This window comes from Micropterus dolomieu, linkage group LG06 (assembly GCF_021292245.1).
Source record: "Micropterus dolomieu isolate WLL.071019.BEF.003 ecotype Adirondacks linkage group LG06, ASM2129224v1, whole genome shotgun sequence".
NCBI classification, from domain to species: domain Eukaryota; kingdom Metazoa; phylum Chordata; class Actinopteri; order Centrarchiformes; family Centrarchidae; genus Micropterus; species Micropterus dolomieu.
Genome location: NC_060155.1, coordinates 10,897,810 through 10,919,659, shown reverse-complemented (window position 1 = coordinate 10,919,659; position 21,850 = coordinate 10,897,810). Strand labels below are relative to the sequence as shown.

The window sequence follows — 21,850 nt, the reverse complement described above, 5'->3', positions numbered from 1 at the left end:
GAGAAGAAGAGATCGACTTTGGCTCCTTGTAGAAACCTACTAATTGATGGAAACTTCAAACAACAGCTCCTAATTATAGTGTAAATGCTGAGGCAGCATTCACACTATTGTTATCCTACAAAAAAAATTCAACTACTAAAATGTTCAGCTCTTTAAGGACATGTGTGCTTGTATACAACTTGTGTCTACCTTTTATACTTTTTAAAAATATTAATATTCTGTTATGTCTCTGAGTGACAGACAACTCCTCCATTGGCAGCCATTATAAATTCTCATCAAAATTTCTTGACCAAAGCAGACATACCAGTTACTTAACTTGCTGAAGAGCTCACTTTTTTTAACTTTATCCATACGAAAAATATATCAACTTGTTCACAAATGCCTTCTGCTGCTGTTGGTCGGGTCATTTCGCCGATACGACCTAAAGTTTAGTCTCTGTGGAGGTTTGTTTGACGGAAAGTTTCACAGAGATTGTCCCCACTCTCTGTATGGGATAGCTGGTTACCTAGGCAATGCTAATTAGCAGAGGGAAGATAAAATACCTTGGTCCTCTGATTGGTGGACTGCTTCCTCTTCACTGCACTGTAATATACTGAGACTGACACACATAATACATTGACACAATACACACACACACACACACACACACACACACACACACACACACACACACACACACACACTGTTCTTGTCATTGGGAACAGTTGGGTCTCATTGGGAACAGTTGGGTCTCTCATATTAGGACACATAGTGACACACACAAAGTAACACACAGACACACAAACACACACAGCCCTCAATTTTTTTTCTGAATGGGAGTGCTGTTAATTAGCTGTCTAAAGATCAAATTACTTGGTCCTCTGTTTTGATTGGAGGACAGACGTTGAGCTATTTTTTGAATGAACTTCACTGTACTGCATACAGACTACTGCTTCTAATACTGTAACTATATTATACTGAGACTGACACACATTAATACATTGACAGACACAATACACACACACATTCTCTCTCTCACACACACACACACTTGGTCCTGCGTTCTGATTGGTGGACAGACGTTGAGCTATTTTTGACTGAACTTCACTGTACTGCATACAAACTCTTCCTACCACAATTAGAACTAGTAATACAGTAGTTACTACAACAGCTACTAAAACTACTACCACAAATTATACTGCTTCTACTACTACCGCCACTATTACTGCACTCATTACTACTACTACTACTACCACTACCACTACTACTGCTACTACTTCTACCACTAATTATGCTGATTTTACTACTACCACCACTACTACTGCACTCATTCCTACTACTACTGTCTCTCTGTCTCACTGCTTACCTGTCTCTCTGTCTACCTGTCTCACTGTCTCTCTATCTCAGTGCAAACCTGTCTCTCTGTCTCACTGTCTGTCTAAAATTGTCTGACTGCCTGCGTCTCTGTCTGTCTCCATCTCTGTCTAAGTGACTGTCTTTATCTGGCTCTCTGTTTGTCGGTCTGTCTCTCTGTCTCATGTTACATGAGTGCCTGCCTCTCTTGTCTTCATCTCTGTCTGTCTCTTTCTTTCTATATCACTTTTTCTGTTTGTCCTTCTCTGTCTGTTTCTCTTTCTCTGTCTTTCTCGGTTCCCTTCACTTTCTCTCTCTTTCTGTCTGTCTCTGTCTTTCTCGGTTCTTGGCTCTCTCACTCTGTCTAACTCACTGTCTAGGCCTACATGTCTCTCTGTCTCATGCTATCTGACTGCCTGTCTCTATCTTAATCTCTGTCTATCTATCTCTCAACTTCATTTCTAATGCTTCTGCATCCATTTCACTTCACAACTTCCGATATCAAAATGTTCCACTTTTTGAGGACATGTGTGCTATGATTCATCTATTTACTACCTTCTTCCATTTATTCTTTTGACTAACTCATTTCAACTTTTTTTGACAGTGTAACAACTTTCAGCTTTTTATCAACTCTGATCAAGCTTTCATATTCTTAAACAGTTCAATCCAATACAATTGAGCTTCAAGACTTTTCAGGCATTTGATTTCACCTCTTCTGCATTTCCTGCAGTGTTTTGCAAGTTCATTTTAGCTTCAGCATTCACACTCACTTTCTGCAGGAAATGCAATTGTCTAGTTATTATTTTGTAATTGATAAATATTATGCGTCATTAATGAATTATCTGAGCACATCATCATATATATCGCTGCTGTAAATTCTGGTCCTTATTTCTCAAGAGACGAGTTTGTTTTACGAGATATGGTTGTATTTATTCCGTAGCCAGCTAATCCAAACGTGAAACCAATAATAATATTGCATTGTTGCCCCAAATTAATCATCTCCAATAAATAGCCCAATAGCTGTGGTGAATGACAAATGGCCAAGAGAAAAAAGAGAGACAGAGAGGCTCAGATAATGGCATCTAATGGGCTGTTCTTGAAAAGCAGCCAGTGCCTGGAAGATTTGCTCCCTGATTACTGACATTAACAAAAGAGTTCAATTTTCCCTCATGACTCTCAGCTTGACTATCCGTTGCTCTTGCTCATTTTTTCCCCTCTGTCAATGTGGTGATTTTCTTCATTCAGTGTTCCCTCTGTTGGTATTTTTATGCAAATGGTTTTTTTTGATGAAGTTACTGTCATGCTATAATACATGGACCAATATCTACCTATATATTCTCTACACACAAACAGAGACAATGCCACTGCCCCTAAATCTCAAAATGTCTGGCCTGCACAAACACATGCTTACACAGTTTGAGTGTCTAACCGGAGCAAAGTGGAGGAGACCAGGCTGTAGATGCCTGAGCAGCTTGAGTCATTACGGCTGTTGAAAACACGTATTCCTGCATTGGTTCCAAGGCTACAAACTGAACAAACACAGCAGCAGTGGGAGAGACAAAACTGTCACATAAACAAACAACACACACACTCTCAACAGAGCTGGCAACTGGGCAGACTACATAAGGCCATTTAAGGCTGGAGGCTTGCCCGGATCAGACCCTTAAAGCTTTTAAAAGCTAGGCTTCAAGAATTGACCACTACTGGCTTAAGTAAAAACCTGTTTCATTTAGTGCAAAGAGATACACAAACCATCTACTTGTTGCTTTGTAGATGAATAATCACTGTAAGTGGCGATGCTTGGCTGATCAAAGCCTTTTCTGTAAACATAAGAGAAAGTGCTTTTTTTCTTGGCAAGTGGTTCCAATTAAATTGCTCTCCGGCACAATCAGAAGCACAAGATTAAACAGAGATTTGTCAAAGCCATAACACATTTTGAATCGACTGTTTGCTAAACCCATCCCCTGACAAAGTGCTTGTACAATCACACTTTAGCAACCGTAACTAGGCATGGCAGGTTTGTCAAGCTTTTGGTTTCCCCACATGCTAAAGGGGTGTGCATGAGGCTGTAGTAAGAGTGATACCATGGAGGACGGCGTCTTTGTTTTTTGCCTTTCCAAAACCAAAAGCAAAAGGGTAAGAAATGGATTAAACACTTTGTTCTAATGTAAGCTGCAAAAGTTAGCATGTCTGGCTATTTAGCATTAATTCCTGTCAGAATCGGCCAAGTACCGTGACAGAAAAAGCATCGATTTTTTCGATTTCAATTATGCTTATCGATTCCCAGTTTTAAAAAAATCAAATGTTAACATAACAAAAATGTCTTTATTTGTTTATGCATTTATTGTGACTGTATTGTTTCATTAAAAAAGTAAATTCAACATATTTGAACTATTTTAAGTAAATACATACAATAAAAACACATGATCCACAATCAGTATACACTTATGCTGGGGTAGTTCACGTTCTTCAGTTTTCTCTTTGGTCACCTTATCCTTTTATTGCCAAAGACAACGTTGTGTAGCGGTTGGGTATCCCGGACTCTACTGGAGGTAAGCGCAATGGCTGATGACCAGTGTTGCGTAGTAACCAGTTGGCCAAGCGTTATTCAGGATTATTACTTTTCACAGTAACTAGTAGTGTTAGGGATTACTATTTCCTAAACAGTAATAATATTACAGTTACTAATCCAAGTAATACTGTGTTACTGAATGCACCATCCTTGACATGAATGCGCGACTGTGTGGCAGGTCAGCGGCACCGGACCTTATGTTGTTGAAGTCAGCTGTTTTCAAAATTGTATGGAAAGTAATATAGTAACGTAACGGGTAACATAACTAGTTATGATTATCACCCACTAACACACTCAAACACAATCAAACACTGAACATTCCGATCCGACGCTGTGCTGCCTTAAATGTTTGCTCACATTTGATGTTCTACCTGAAGAACACTTAATTAGCTTCCCACATGCATTGCACTTTGTCTTGTGGTTTTCTTTAATAAAGTGAAACCAAATCTTTCACTCCTGCTGTGACGTTAGCCATGCATGCTCATATCTAAACAAATTAGCAAATCAGTACGCTGTTGCAAAATCATCGAACTGCAGTGCCGGAGAGTCTGATACACTTTTCCTTATCTATTTTTTCTTATAGTCTGAACGCTAACTATCTCTACAGTGCAATGCAAGAATAATGCTGTTTCTTTATTATTTTCACATTTTTTCCCATGATTAATCAACTAGTTAGGATGCTTAGGATGATGACTATTTGCTGGGAAATCAATCCTTGAGCATGATATCATGTATGTAGCCATCAAGTGCATATTTAAGACTTCTTTTCAGGGTTCTTATTTTAAAGGAAGTCAGCCAGAGACTGCGTTTTCAAGCAATTCATGGAGCTAATGCTACTTAGCTAACTAGCTACAGCAGATAAAATCTCACCATTACAGTTGGCGAAATCAACTGTCGCAGGCTAGAATCAAGATGCCTGCTTTTGTCTATCTCATCTCTAAATCATGGACCCATTGTTTCAAACATTACTAAGAATTTCAATGGTAAATCTTTGACAAGTTTGACAGGCATACCAACAGTATCTGAAAAGGGTGCGGCTCAGCAAATTGTTAATTGATGAAAGAGGAGAGCAGAGCACAATTGTGACTATGTGATCAAAAAACAATAACCAAAATAGTAACTGGCCAACTGTTTTCCAACTACCACCAACGCACCAACATAAAACACACAAACAAAGGCTTACGCAGACCCTCGTTTCTTCCTTTACAGCATTTCTTCCATCTCTCTCAACTCCCATTCCACACAAACACTCTCTCTCCCATCCCTCCCTCTGTGAAGAGGGCTACCTCTCCCTCATTTGCGTGTGTGAGTGGTTGTACTGGTGTGTCAGTAATGACAATGTCCCAGTGTTCCTCTCTGCCAATTAGCCCGGCCATAATTATACAGACACATATGGAGCTGTCAATCACCCGGCTCCTCCACACAGGAAATCACCCACCCAGCGGAGAGAGTGAGAGAGACAGAGAGCGAGACAGAGACAGAGAGAAAGAGAGAGAGAATGAGAGTTTCCAACAGCTAGCTCTATACCACTCCAAACAACCACCCACTGTGCCAATAAGTAGCATGAAGAGAGTTTCGTTCAATTACTCTAACTGTGCGGCAATCCCACAGTTCACAGGAAAATGCCATGAAACCACATTAGAGGCTTTGGCAACCTATTTTTGTTTTGAGCTTTATTTCTGTAGCAGTTACAGTTCCCTATTTACTGAAATTGTTGTTAACACAATTTATGCCAATGCATTCTCGGGATTGTAACCAGACCATATGTTGATTTAACTGGTGCAAAGAGAAGTGGTGTATTGTATGTAGAAATATACTTTCTTTAGTTATTCTAAAAGGCTGTTCATTGAAAATTGCAAAATTAGAAACAAATGGTTGAAAGATATATTAAATTAACACTGAGAACACTGAGAAAATACTGCGTTGTCAGGCACATTACCATCCATGTTACCCTTGAAAGATAAAGGTGATAGGCTACATTTTTTGTCAAAATCCCATGATAAAAACCAACAATGTGTTCATCCTACAAACAAGTAGTGACTGTGTAGCAAAAGACTGGCATAGCTTATTCTTCTGTGCCATAGCCATATTAAAAACAATCAATGAGCCACACTGTTGTGATATGTGACATTATAATGATGAACAAGGGCACTGCTGATGGAAATACTCGCTAGAGAATCAAGTATCAAGCAACGTATAAAATTGTTCCTGAAAAATGTACAATATATTTGTGACTTATTTTTAAAGATTTACATCTCCAATATGGCAAATGAGTTCCACAAACGTGGTAGTAAAGTCAGAAATTATTAAGAGACACAAAATGCATTGTTGGTTTCGGTCTTTTCATGGGATTTGGTCTTTTGATAGTACTCTACATAGAACATTTGTTAAGCTGAGTATAAAATATAAATATGATTTGATGATATCTACATATTTGTGCTTAGGAAAAAAGGCAACACGACAGAAGTAAGATTACACATTTGTGTAATGCTGATCTTTATAATTTTTATCACAATAATTTACCCACTATGGTAGTCTGCACAAGACATGCCTCAGTTTTCCACCAACTGAGTCAATTGTAAGTTAATTAAGGCTGCAAAAAACTAGTCTGAAAGAAGGCAACAAAAGCCAAAAGATAGTGTAAATCTGTCACTCTAAACAGCAATAGTACAAATGCAAACTACTAAATGATACCATTGAACAATTGAGGTTAGGAACCACTGGTCTCCAGGATGTGTTTACTGTCAAAGCATTGGTCTGAATTTTGCTATACCTGTATGTTTAATTTCTTTTTCCATATATAAGCATCTCAATGTAATAATAGTGAAACATGAATACAATTCATTGATTCATTCATAAAGTAGAATGTGGAAGGTACAAAAAGTGAAAGTTTTGGCAGGACTTGGATATCCAGTAGGTAAGAATATGATCTTAGAGCTGGGAGGTTTAACCACTTACAACAAAAACACCTGGCTAGTTTGATTACCTAAATCGGACGGTACACAAAATATTGGAATATAAAACATTTTACAGTTTTACAAGGTCTCCTGGGTGCTAAAGCTATAAAATATGCCTGGGGAAAATTAAATGAATGGTGAAGGATACTGATTGCATGTTTCAGATCGATGCAGAAACATCTTTAACAAATGATACTTAAATCTATATTACCCACTCATCCAGCGGCATTAATTAATCCCTGCTTTTGGGCTTGTAAATAAATGCATTCAAGTTCTAGTTAATAGAGGACCTGATTTCCCCTGAGCATCTCCGACAGAACTAAACAAATGAAAGTTTCATAATAAAGAAGATAACATGCACGGCGCTCAAGTTATTCGTCAAGCTTTCAAGTTTTGTGAGATGATGTCTGCGGTCCCATAATTTCTATCCATTAGGGTGCCAGTTGTCTGGTAATGATGATGAGTTGACACAAGAGACAAAGCGCAAGTAATAGAAAGAGTATTTGTGAATGCATACACATGTGAAAAAGTGTGTTTCACTTGTTCAGCTAAGAGTGATGAACAGAGGTGATGATAATAATAATAATCATAGCGATAACAATAACTTTTATTCAAATTGCACTTTCATGACAAAGAGTTACAAAGTGCTTTGCAAGACAATTAACAATGAATGATGAGGAGAGAAAAAAGCAGGGAGCAGAAGGTCCAGGATGAGGTCCTTTGATGTAGGAGAGTAGGAGGAGCAGAGGTAGGAAATCCAATAATTAGAGTAGAGCAGGAGGGGGAGAAGGTCAGAAGAATATGAGAGAGGGATGAGGAGCAGAAGGATGGAGGTCCCAGCAGCAAGTCTTACCTCTGGGACGTCTTCTTGTACTTGCGCCTGACAGAGAAAACAGACATTAGGATAGTAAGGCATTAATTGAAATGTAACTCTGGTAATCTTTGTTGGATTTATTTTTCTACTTAACATTCTTAACATGTAAAGACAGAAATAAAAGACATTGGGCCTCATGCAAGAACCACCCGTACGAACACATTCGCTCCGAGCATGTGGAAGAGATTTTAGAGATTTGTCGCATTCACCAAAATGTTCTCGCCCTTAAAGTATTCTCCTAGGTTTAAATGAAATTCAGTATCGGTCCAATTCGATTAGGTGAAGGAATCCACTTTTGCTAGTTTAATGGTGGGAAAAAATGGCCGGTGTGCCAGGAGCATGGTTCAGAAGGGTTGAACTTAGTCTCTTAAATAATCATGGGTGTGTTTTAGCCAGGTGCGCTTGTACCTTGGTGCATTTCTATTTAAATGGCACATGAATCCAGACTAGCAGCAGAGAGAGAGAGAGAGAGAGAGAGAGAGAGAGAGAGAGAGCTCATGAGGACGAGTGAGAGTGTGAGTATGGAAACTCTACAGTGCTGTGGTTTATAGGTGAAGTGTATGAATTACACTGCAGACTGGAGTCTCTGTTAACAGAGACAAACAGATAGATCCATGTTATGTTATGCTCCTCCCCTCTGTGAAACGTCTGTATCCTCGCTGCGTCTGCATCCTCACTGCATCTGTATCCTCACTGCATCCTTACTGCGTCTGTATCCTCACTGCGTCTGTATCCTCACACGCTGCATTATAATAAACTGTGAAATAACTAGTCGTGGGTCACAGTTGATTTAATTGATCCAGGTAATTGTTTTATTGTGTATCGTATTCATAAATGAGAGTTTTCTTTAATTAGAGAGGCTGCTGTGCATCCTCACCGATCCAGTCGGCGTATCAGGATATTTAAATAATCAACGAAGTTATGCGTCTGTACCTCGTGCGTAAATGCGCATGGCGTCTTTCTTAACGGGGATTCACCCTATTTCACCCATCCGCAACCCAACTGCTATTAATCAGAATGTTAGTTTTTATGACCAGACCCACCCGATCCGCAGATACGGCACTCCACTAGAAAAATATATGCAGAAATGTACTGCAAATTTAACATCCCATTTATGGTATCATTATTATCATGGAATGCCAATTTACTGAGAGGTTTGAGAAGTTTTTTTTTTTTTATAATTTTATGAGCTTGCACAAAATTCTCGGCTGTCCTGGTGCTCAGTTGCACCTGACAGTGTAACATCATCACTTGCTGTATAATGTACAGTACTATTGTCCATCCCATTTAAGTCATAAGTCACCTATTTGCTTTTATAAAAACGTTTTTAGCATCTAATGTCATGTCAAACCATTCAGTCTTTGTTTCTGTCAGTAACAGCACAGTTTGGATGACGATTCTTTGGCAGCTTGATATTTTCTAATTGTTTTGGGTCCTCCTATACAACTACTGAAATTGTTTTCTATTTGTTTTTTCATCTGCTGACTTGATGCTCTGCTGTGTGAAACTCTTCTTTATGCCCTTTGGAAACAACATTCTGAAATAAAACTTGCACACTGACGAGTAGAAAATGGAACAGGCAGCTTTATACAGCCTATCAGGCATTAATTATGCAAATGATCAAATCTCATGAACGCACACCTACTGGTGGCCTTCATTGAGTTGAAATGAGCAGTAAGTTAGCTGAATCTGACTTGGAATAAAGCGCACAGAAAACACTAAGAAGGCTTTAAGGTAAAAATCCAAGGAGTTTCTTGCGTGAGAGTCACTGTGCTTTCACTGCGTCACAAAACAGACATTGTCCCAAAAAATAAAAATAAGCATCCAGGAGAATGCTACTGTATCAAAGGTGTGGATTTAAAGCAATTATATGTTCCTCTGATTGTAGTGGTTGTTTGTTTTTCATTTTTATTTAGTTGTGTTCACACTGTAAATTTATTTTAAAAAAATGCAAATGCTTACAATCACTTATGCAGATGAGGGATTTAAGAGAGGCGTAATGAAATGCAAAAAGCACACACACACACCACCCCACCCCTTGACATCACACCTACTTTACTACTACACACACACACATACACACACACACACACAAACACACACACACACACACACACAGGTTACCTACACAGTCACATTAAAACACACCTGCTATCACTTACCCTAACATTTCGCCTAAAACACGCCCACGCCTCCATAAAGAGATAACAGTGTGGTTCTATAAGCTGAATTCATGAACACACACACATACACACACTTAAGACACTCATAACAGCAAAGTGGAGGGAAGGATGGACCGTCTGCCGTTCCACTACAGACATGGATTTAAATTCCAGTCAGGCAGAATTCACAGCACTTAGCTTGATTTGTTTCTCACTCGTTTATTGAATCAATCTTTCCTAGAGCTCAGAATAAAACTGCAAGCTAAGGAAGATCAGCTCCGTAAAGAAATGTTAAGAGCTCCCTCATGATAAGAAAAAAAGAAAGATTAAATCCATCATTTTGGGTCCATCAAGCAATGACAATTAAAAAGACATGAAGTCTCACAGTCAGATGTTATGGGAGTTACAAACAGAGAAACTGATGCAACAAAAAAAAGAAGAGAGGAGGAGTTTTAAGAGAAGGATATGGATAACAAAAGCATGTAAGAGACCAATAAGTATGGATAAATAACAAAATGGGAACCTTAAGGTCAGGGGGAAACAAAAGTATGGATATTCTCCTTACCCCCTTTTCTATCTTTTATCCCACCTTTTGCCCCCTCCTCCTCACTGATCTTGCTTTATATCCAAACGCGTGTGTCAACAACACAGAGCTTCTTCTAATTAGAAGGCTTTAATGCAATGTCCTCTGCATAATGATGATGTGGGTTGGAAGGGGTCATGGAAAGTCTTGGAATTATTGTATTTAAAAAGGTCACAGAGAAGTTAAATGTAGCCCAGTTAAAGTAAATGTTTAGGTTATGTTCAAATAGCTGTCTTGATGGCTAAAAGCAGCTTGTTTGTGCCTCACAAATCAGATAGTGTCAAGGCGGTCATCTGGCCACCTTGATCCTCCTTGGGACTTCCCCTTAGGGAGCTCTATGTGATGAACTGTTGATCAAGTGATTAAATAATTCATTGATTTCCATTAATCAGTGGTTGACGGAGAGGTTGGGTCTGATCCACTGATTCAATTTATCAGTGGAAATCTATTGGAATACATTCACCCATGCAAAAACATAACAGGTCCATTTGACAGTGTGAAGCATTAAAACACAACACGCTGTTCATGGCTTTAGACTGCGTCACTGAAGGTTGAACAGAGGGAAAGTCCAAAGCAAATGCTCTCTCTGTCTATCCATAGATGATTGGTGTACTCTGCGGAGTACACTGTGCCTGAGAGTGCTGTGATAGCCATCCAGCACACACATGCACACACACACACATACACACAAATCATACAGCTGCCAAACAAATCTCTTAGGATAAGCTGTCATCACATACAGTAAATGTCACCAAGTCGCCATGTACACTTTCAAACACACTTCCAATCTATATCGTCCACACAAGCACATGCACACATAACCTTTCCCAATCACACACACACACACATACATATGCTGCATGTTGTTGATCCCTCACACAACATACACTGTGTGAAGCATCAACATCTGTGGGGGCTGCCTGTCAGTTGGAGCTCCCTCTCTTCAGACGGAGGCTCTTTGTGAGATTAAAGGCTAATGTGATCTCTGACACGCAACAGGAGCCCTCAGAGCACCCAGCAGACTGCAGTGTAGTCGTGATGGGGGAAAAAACATTCATCTGACTCACTATCCATCAAATATCCAAAAAGACAGATGGTTATGATAGGGGATTTATGAGGGTGACCAAATGGAAGAGACAATGAAGCCATCCGAGGAAACTAAATGTGGCAGAGGATGATGGTGGGGGGAACCACATATCGGGTTTCGGACACAGGAGAGAGAGAAACAGTGACTAATCATGGAACAACAGAGATACCATGACAAGAAAATAACTAAAAATAAAACAGTGATGTGAAGGGAGAGGAGAGGAGAGGAAGGCTGATAGATGAACTGCAGCCCCATGCACAGTTCATTCACTCAGCAGTCATCTGTGGCGCAGGAGGAAACTGCATTTCATTCAGACCTCCAGCAGTAACAAAAAAAAAATAAATGTTCTAAACACAACTCACCGTCTCCTCCCCCTGCTGAGGAAGAATGATGAGAAGTGAAAATGGATAAGCGAAAATTCCCACTTCAACTTGCATAAGCGGTGAGTGGGGATTTCTTCTCAGGGTGAAAGGTCATAGAGGTGTTGATTGGTTGGTGGATGAGAGAAAGTAATATTGCAGTGTTGGAGGGTTTAAAAAAGTACCTCCCTAAAGATACTGAGAGAGAAATTAGAAATGTGAGGCTCGAGGAGGCTTTTGTTTTATTTAAAGAGAACAATATGGGTGCATAAGAGGCAAAGGACCAAATATGTGAGAAGACAAAGAGGAATTTCCTTCAGCCTCAATATCTCAACCAAAAATACGCACATTCAGTAAAAATTTATAGTCTTGTAGAATCAAAATTCTAAATGGACAACAGGTGTTTATTGCATGTCAGATGCTATAAAAAAGGGCATCTGGCATGAGGAGACCACCAAAACATAATAATTTCCCCGCCTCTTTAAAACATTCTCGTGCATTGGAGTAAAAAAAAGTAATTGAATTGACTTAAATAACCATGCAATAAGAGTGCAAGTGTGAGCAACCCTCCCTCAGTTAATACCTCAGCTCTGATGTACTTTCCTTTTTTCCCTTGCTGTCAAATAAAGTAAATTATTCAAAAATAGTTCAAAGGAAGTAGCTCAGAGCTGTTTTGCTTAAGTAATCTCTCTGTGTTGTTCTTACTTCTTTAGGTATTTGCTCTACTTTCATCAATCAGTCTATGCTTGGTCCTTTTTCTCTCTCTCAAACCGACACACACACACAATGCATCTTACACATGAACAAAATCATGTGTGGGGTGAACGAAGACAAGGACACCTTTCCTGTATCTTTCCTGTACATTCATATCAGATTTGTTTTGCAAGTAAAGCTTTACAGATCAATTATTATAGATCATTTCACATGTAAATATTAAAAGCTTAATTCAAACATGAAAGTAACTCAGAGGCACACGTGTGCAGCATTGCTTCACACACTTGTTGAAAACAGTAAAAGTGGATATACTCACAGTCCCCGGAGCCTGAGCCAAATCTTTTCAATCTGTTCCGGCTGAAGGTACTTCAGGGCCGTGCTTTCAAACTCCTCGATCTCTTTGGTGGGAGACTCCATGTCAGTTGCTTAAAAAGTTCCGGATGCGCCAACAAGAGATGATGGGAGAAAAAAAAAGTTTAATCCCTCTCAAGTGTGTGAGCGGAGAAAAAGACGCAACACAGAGCAGAGGGATGTTGCGATGTGGTGGAGCCCAGAACGTGACCGAGGTTTCCTCTTTCTTCATTCACAGTTGCACCAACTGCTGCGACAAACCGGCCGTCATCCTTCCCTTTTCTTTCTCTTTTCTCTCTTGTTTATGCAAGAGAGTGCGTGTGACTGAAACTCAGTAACACTCAGCAGCGCAGTGCTCAAGCAGCTGTGACAGTCATGAAACTGTACCTCTTTCCTTTCTCCCTCTCTTGTCTGTCTCTCTCTCTCTCTCTCTCTCTCTCTCTCTCTCATGCGTTCACTTCTCTCCTGTGTGAGCACAGGGGTCCTGGAGCCGTGCCATGCTCTCCCAGCAACAACGGGATGCAGACGGCAGGGCAGCTCAATCCGGGATTAACGCTCACTGCCAAGCTCTCCGCTCAAGAGGGAGGGAGGAGAAACACCACCAGTCAAAGAGAGGGAGGAGTCTGGCTGATAATGAGAAACCATGTCCTGTTTCATCCACCAGGAAAACCAGAGGGAGTGAAGAAGGAAATAGAGTGGGGATGGAGAAGGACAAGGAGGAGAGACCTTTAGGAAAACAGATGACGAAGACTGTCCTGCACTACTGGAAACACCAGGTTAAATAAAAGGGACTTAAACAGGACTCTTTTTCACAATCTGAGTCATAGACATTTTAACAGATGTGTGCTTATTTCATCAGGAATGTAAAGGTAAATGTCGTCAAGCAAATACAGACATCTGCAGCAGCAGTGCAGATCAACATTCAAACTGATAAAAACATTTGCTGCAAAAGCGAGCTGTAGATCTGTAATGTATTCATTTGAAAATGTAGATAATACATTTGTTGTACAGCATATTAAATGTCGTGCCAGAGAGGATTAAATAGTGCATTGACACTGATTTGACTGAGATTACTCTGATCCATTGAGCGCCATCGAGACCACCCCCGCCCAAATACAAGCATTATACATATATTACACACACATTATTCTCTCTGTTTTATGATACCTGCAGCAATAAGCCATGTCCATGCACCAGGTCCTGCATATGTTATGTGACGTTTTTTGTGACATTTTCTTCTATAATGTTCAGATTTCAACTTTATTATTTCTATTTTTCAATTATCTAATTAAGTAAAGCCTGAAAGGCGCTTAATAAATAAAGTTTGATTTGATTGCTATAATAAACCATTATATTTTTCCACATCTTTACTGAGATGCCAGCTCCCTGATGGTGATTTCAAAATGTTCAGGTCTTTGTCATTCTGCCTGACCAGAGGAATTACAATAAATTGCTAAATAGTGTATGTTAGAAATATATTCTGTACATCTTTAACTTCTTCAGCCCTTTCTGCTGCTTCTTTTCTTCTTCTCCTCCTTAGCTAGCTCCAAGCTCACTGAACATCTAGGAAAAACCCATGAGAATTCTCATTTTCTGCCAATCCAAAACTTGCAAGGGTGACTCAGCCCAGAACCCCCTTTTCTCCGAGCCCCCTACCATACTCTTAGGTCTTTCAATTACTTGATGCAGGATGCAGGGATAATGCTAGGACACCACCTCAAAGCGGTTCCTGCTTTCATCTGCTGAGATGGGTCCTCCGTGAGGAGGGAGGAGAGAGGTCTGCCTGAGTGCCATGAAGCCTGCTGATGTTGTCTTCAAAGGCGCACTTATCTGTGTCTCTTTCTCCCTCTGTCTGTTTGGTTTTCAGTTTCCTTCTCTTTCTGAATGCCTATTTTTAATCCACTCTTTTTTTCTCCCTTTTTGTGAAGGTATGCTGGCCCCCAGGAGATCGCAATCCACAGGCAGAGATGACAGGTCAACTTGAGGGGAAACCACAACAGCAACTTCACATTTTGCTGCTTGCTGTTCACAGCTTTTCACCCCAGGGGCCTGATGTACCATGTCATCTGTATATGCAAGTGTGACACTGAACAAGGTTGAGTCTGGTGAGAAAGGTTCTGTCAAAAACAGTGCAAGGACTAGGAAGGTCAATGTAAACTGGATTGCACTCAGTGGAGTGCAATGCAGGTAAAGGAAAATAGGTACTGACTTAATAAGAAGTAGTCACACAAGTTTACAGCAGCTGACTCTTGATTGGAAGGCTGTGATTATCAGGTGGTATAAAGAGAAGAAGACACATGATCCCCACATCAATGGTTGATTTTACCTCCACAGTATCACCCGAAGAACCTCAGCATTGGAAGGTAAAGGTATCAGATTGGATGGTCGAACAGCATCTATAACCCTCCTCCCCTGCCTCTCACAATTTTCACACTTAATTTACGCAGTGATTGGCCAGGTGTGTGGAGGGGAGAAGGTAGGCTAGCCCCATATTTGAGTGATAATTTTGTCTCCCCTCTCCTCATGACAGCTGGCTTTTCACCCCACCTTCGAGGGTAACCATTCAGAACAGCTATAAACACTTTTTCCTGCAGACTTGGTCGGATGACACTTTGGTTAATTAGTTCATTTTAAGGATACTCTCATCTTTATGGTCTCCTGCATTTAAGTCAGATATGCTACACGCCCATCCTCTACCCCGACCTCCTCAGCCTTACCTTTCCACCTTGCAACATAGAGGACACACTTCTTCCTACACTGGCAATGAATGTAATGGACATAATGTAAGGTGTGGAATAGTCTAAAATGGATCCTGTGTCTTTACTTGTTAAAAATAAGAGTAGTTGATAACAATAGCTACTGATCACTCTTTGCTTCTGACTTTGATCTCTCAGTCATATTTGATTGCCTGACAACCATCACAAACCAAGATTTTGGATGATCAAATAACAATAAGCTCTAATGTTAGTTAAAAGGTAAAGAGAAAATATTTTTAGCATCCAGTAGGAAAAAAAAACATTCTCAGATGCATAGAATAGCAGGATCAAGAATGCAGTCTCATTGAGAGCTATGTGGCCCCGAGCCTTTGCACCCAAGGAATCTCAGAGAATACTTTAATTAGATTGCCTACTGATGAATGAAACACCTTGCGGGAAACACCACAACTGTGGTAATGTGGCTTATCTGGACCACTGGATGATGAGAGGGACAGCACAACGATGTTCGAGTATGTGACAAAATATTAGGAATACACAGAGGTCTTTTGCTTGCTGCTCATTTCTAAATTATATGTCTGAGTTGCCAAAGAATCTGACTGCAAAATTAATTAGTAAATAGCAGTATGAAGGACATATTCTAACACATACACGTTCACACAAAGCATGCAAGATGTGTCACATGTTAGTTCAAAAGAGGAGAAGCAAATGTGAATAAAAGCTTTAAATTTGGGGGCTACATAACAATAGTATATGTCTGAATGAGTGATTAAGGAAAATAATGGAACATTTTATTTAATTTTTAAAGACTGATGAACCAACGCAAGAGAAAAAACTGATTGTGTCCCTTCAAATAATGATCATCAAAATATGTCCCTAATTAATTACTATCACAACAACTACTCACAAAAAAGACCTAATGAATCAAGTCTTGGGAAAATGAATTATTCGTATGACTATGACAGAGGGACTGGCTGTAAAATTATGCTCTGCTAAGGTATTCTTGTCACTGTGCTCGGGCTCCCTCAAAGCTCACACATCGAAATCAAGACATTAACAGCCCCGGCCATTTGGAGGTACATGAAAAATTCAAATCTCATTTAAATTCCCAGGCAAGCCGATACGGATATCTATGCATCAAAATAGCAATCGCCTTTGCGGTAATGACCACATTTTGTTTAAGATCATTTATCAAAAAATGTGATTTTCCATCTATACAGTTCTGCACTTCATTTCTCTTTTTGTATTGGATGCAGTGGAGATGGAAGGATGGGTGGGAGAAATTGAGGGCACCCAGCTATAAAGCTATATTTATTTGCAGAGTGGAAAAATACACCAGAGAAGAAATTTCCCATTACTTCTTCCCCACATAGGTCAAAGGTGATGCATACATCTGAGGACCGAGGTGAAGAGGGGAGCAATCAGGCTCCAGACTAGCATGGAGGCAGTAAACAGGCCTTGTCTTACACACCTGTAGTTACAAAGGTGCAAACGGTTACCAAAGAAAGAATTGGGGTTTTGTTACTACAGCACTTACGTTGGACTGAAATATGTGGCATGTAAACACAAGGAAGAAAAAGTTCAGACTACAAAATATTTGTATTCACTTATATGTGACGTTAAAGTGTTTTGTGATATTTAGCCAACCTAGCTGCTCTATTGATGACAATGTTGGTCTATTGTTACGGCTGCAACCGCCCCCACCTGTATTTGCCTGTGCTTTTGAGTAGGCTATCTGGTATGCTGAGCAGGCTGTGCAAGCCCGCGCGGAGGATTGGCTGCACGAGGAGGGAAGGTCCCGCCTACTTCCTGGGTTTCCGATGACCATGCCATCGATTGGTGCGGCATGCTACTACGGGCCAATCAAAGGGCGACAGTGACGACCACCACCTGCTTAAAAGCCTGCTGGGTCTGCCGTTTGAGGCAGCAATCTGACCTGAGTTGCTTGCCTTGGGAACACATGTCTCAGCGCTTGTAGTAGTGTTTTGTTACCCGTGCCAGACTTTGTGTCTTGACTGTGTTTCATTGTGTGAAGGTAAGGGAGTGGGCCAGGTTTAAGCTTAGAGATAACTGACACCTTTCTTGCACACACCGTAGTTGTTTTATGTTAGTTTTCACCAGGTTCAGGGGTGCTGTGCGCTTTGTGTTTTGGGTTTTTGCAAATGCTGTAGGTTAGTGAGCTTTTGGTTTACTCTTGTTTTTGTTAGTACCTCTGTAGAGCAGTAATCCTCCTTTTGAGGATCTCCTTTTGTTATAATTGTTTGTTGATTTCCACAGCACCCATTGGCCCATTCTCTGTTTGCACTCCATTTGCGTTACTTCAAATAAATATCCTTTCAAACCAACAACATCTGGTTTATGTTTATGTCCCAATATCCCTAGACACCTCGGGACGTAACACTATCCACTGTGGATTGAAAAATCTCAACAACTATTGGATGATTGTCATGGATGAATGGTACACACATTCATGGTTCCCAGGGGATGAAATCTAATGAATTTGGTTATCCTCTGACTTTTCGCCACCATGAGACTGACAATTGTGGTTCAGAGTAAACCGTCCTGACAAATTGACAATAACCTTGAATATAGGTGAAGTCATTACTGCAGTGAAAATGTGGAACTGTCTAAACTGACAGTGAAAGCAAACATGTTTGGGTTAATCACCGTCTGCAGTCACCCACTCTGACAGAAGATGGTAGTCTGAGGCATTTTTCCACAAGTCTCATTTTGTTGTTGGAGCAGCAGATAAGAGCACAGAAAAGGAAAGTCATCTTGCTTACTGTCAAAACTGGACAACATCTCATTGAAAAGTTTTGTAGATTATAACCTTTGTTTTAATTGGATTGAATGACTTTCTTTTCAACGTAAAAGCAGTTCTAAAGAATCTGCTGAGCAGATTTCTTGGCAAAAGCATTAAAAGAGTGAAATCCTTTACATACATTACAGGTGCCACCGCAGTGGCTAGTGTACTTTGGCCTACAACCCAAATTTGGCTATATGTAGCAAATTACATGAACCCCCGCTATTCAGGAGGCAGAAACTCTGCAAAGCAGCTGGGCAGCTGTGTCTCCCCATCCACCCTGAAGCACTGTGCTGATCAGCTTTCTCCGGTGTTCACAGACATTTTTAACACCTCACTGGAGACATGCCATGTGCCAGCCTGCTTCAAAGCCTCCACCATCATCCCTGTCCCCAAAAAACCAAGGACCACTGGACTAAACGACTACAGACCTGTCACCCTTACCTCTGTGGTTATGAAATCCTTTGAACGACTTGTGTTGTCCCACCTAAACTCAATCACAGACCCACTCCTGGACCCCCTGCAGTTCACCTACAGAGCCAACAGGTCTGTAGACAACGCAGTAAACATGGCCCTTCACTACATCCTGCAGCACCTGGACTCCCCAGGAACATACGCCAGGATCCTGTTTGTGGATTTCAGCTCTGCTTTCAACACCTTCATCCCAGCCCTGCTGCAGGACAAGCTCTCTCAACTGAATGTGCCTGACTCCACTTGCAGGTGGATCACAGACTTCCTGACGGACAGGAAGCAGCACGTGAAGCTGGGAAAACATGTCTCTGATTCCAGGACCATCAGCACCAGTTCCCCCCCTTCTTTCCCCCCTTCTCTTCTCCCTTTATACCAACAGCTGCACCTCCAGTCACCAGTCCGTCAAGCTCCTGATGTTTGCGGACGACACCACCCTCATTGGGCTCATCTCTGGTGGGGATCAGTCCGCCTACAGGTGGGAGATCGACCATCTGGTGACCTGGTGCAGCCAGAACAGTCTGGAGCTCAACGCTCCGAAGACAGTGGACTTCAGGAAGAGCCCAGCCCCACCCGCCCCCATCATCCTGGGTGACTCCCCAGTCGCCACTGTGGACTCCTTCCGCTTCCTGGGCACCATCATCTCCCAGGACTTCAAGTGGGAGCTGAACATGACCTCCATCACCAAAAAGGCCCAGCAGAGGATGTACTTCCTGTGGCAGCTGAAGAAGTTCAGCCTGCCAAAGACCATGATTGTGCACTTCTACACCGCCATCACTGAGTCCATCCTCACCTCCTCCATCACCATCTGGTACACTGCTGCCACTGCCAGGGACACGGGCAGGCTGCAGCATATCATTTTCTCTGCAGAGAAGGTGATTGGCTGCAATCTTCCATCACTCCAGGACCTGTACGCCACCAGGACTCTGAGGCAAGCAGGAAAGAATTGCAGCTGACCCCTCCCATCCTGGTCACAAACTGTTTCAGACTCTCCCCACTGGCAAGATCCCGGTCCCCCACTGATACTCTCTCCTTGCAAATAATACAAATGTCTCTGCACATGCAAAAACTATTTCATTTAATATCATTCACAAACCTGGCACATTGCACATATTTGTTGTTAATTGTTCATCTTTGTTGTTGTATATTTTTATATTGTCAATTTATGTATTTATGTACACAATTTTCTCTTCCATTGCAATAGGTCTGCACAACACAAACCCACAATAATGCACATGTAAATATCTGCGACGTTGTCTGCAAATAGTTGTATTATTTTTCTCTATTCTTTTTAACATTCTTATACAACTTGCATTGTCCCTGCCTTTCGCCCGATGTAAGCTGGGATTGGCTCCAGCCCCCCGCAACCCTGTACGCAGGATAAACGGTTGACGATGGATGGATGGATGGAACTTGCATTGTCTATTCCATATTTATATATTTCTACATTTATTTATGTCAACTGTATGTTTGTCTACGTGTAGCACCTTATCACCAAAGCAAATTCCTCATGTGTAAAACACTACTTGGCAAGAAAGTTCCTATCTAAATCTATACAATGTTTGTCATCAAATTTGCTATATATATTCAAGGTCCCTACAAGATAAATTCTAATGATCCTCTGACTTTTCATCTAGCACCACCATAAGGTCAAAAGTCCAATTTGTGACCATGTTAGTATATAGACATTGAACGCTTCGCTCAAATCACTGCTGTGCCTCACAGCTACAAGCACGGCTGACTCTTAGTCTTGTTCATGTGACAGTAATCTCACAGAAACAGAAGCCTGATATACTAACGGCTAATCAAGTGCTTATTTATGGTCAATATGTTTGCAAACAATTGGCAAGTACTTTAGCAGGTACAGAGCAACATTAGTATCTCATTTGAGCCATGTTTCTAGCATATGATTACTATAACTCCAATTTTCACTTGACTTCTATCTCTGGTATACACTATCTACTACTATCTACCATTCACACTGGACAGGTAGATTACAGTAAGCTGTCTGAGCTCGTTAGCTGAAAATGTTTCCTACAGTTCCAGGAGGGGTTGGCTGAGGCCAGTGGAAACTATAGTCTAAATACAGACTGGAAAACCCAAACTGAGAGCTATAAACAGCAGAAAGCTATAGAGTTGGTGTTATTTGCATTAGCAGTACTAATGGCCATTCCAAAAACCACGGACTCATTTGCATTTATTCATTTATCCAAAGCTACTTACAATTGCTATATATATCAGAGGTTGTATGCGGGATTGACCCCGGGTCTCGCACACCAAAGGCATGTATCTTATCCACTGCTCTATCACCACCCCTCATTGTAAAAATCAAAAACATCACTTATAGTTCTCCCTCGACTCAAAGATGTGTGATACTTATGCTATGTTCAGACTGCAGGCTTTAATGCTCAATTCTGATCTGATTCTGATCTTTTTGTTTGACAGTTCACATTACTGCTTAAATGTGGCCCATATCTGACTCCAGGGTGACTGTCCCCGGCCTGAAAGTGACCCGCATGCACAGAAGAACACGATGTCACACGCACCACGCTGTTGTGCAAAAGTAAACAGAGCCACAGAGGTTAGCTCATACTTGCCAACCCTCCCAATTTTCATGGGAGACTCCTGTTTTTCATTGTCTTCTCACAGGTCACATTTCTCCGGAATTATGACAAGTGCTCACAACTTTCTGTTCTTTTCATTACGGTGTCTGGCGCTGTATAACGCAATTGCTGCACAACTTTCTTCCTTTCTCTCTCTCTCTCTCTCTCTTTCGCTCTCTCTCTCCACTATGTCACGGACACAAGTAGCATGCGCATAACTCAGAGAGCTCGCAGTCCGTTGGATTTCAGGTGTAAGAAAGGGAATTTGTGA

General features: G+C 40.9%; 1 protein-coding gene across 4 annotated transcripts in view; it reads right to left on the bottom strand.

Annotated features, from left to right (window-relative positions):
* Positions 1 to 21,850, bottom strand: part of pde1cb (phosphodiesterase 1C, calmodulin-dependent b) — a 118,136-nt gene that overhangs the window by 60,759 nt on the left and 35,527 nt on the right. The window contains exons 2-3 of one of the 4 annotated variants that reach the window (XM_046052038.1): positions 12,957 to 13,639; positions 7,715 to 7,741 (exon numbers count right to left, since the gene is read on the bottom strand). The exons of 2 other annotated variants lie outside the window; for them this stretch is intronic. In XM_046052038.1, coding sequence (XP_045907994.1) covers positions 7,715 to 7,741; positions 12,957 to 13,057 — 128 coding nt within the window. In that variant the 5' untranslated portion in view covers positions 13,058 to 13,639. The remainder of the gene's footprint in view (positions 1 to 7,714; positions 7,742 to 12,956; positions 13,640 to 21,850) is intronic. One more of the 4 variants, XM_046052039.1, reaches the window with a different exon arrangement.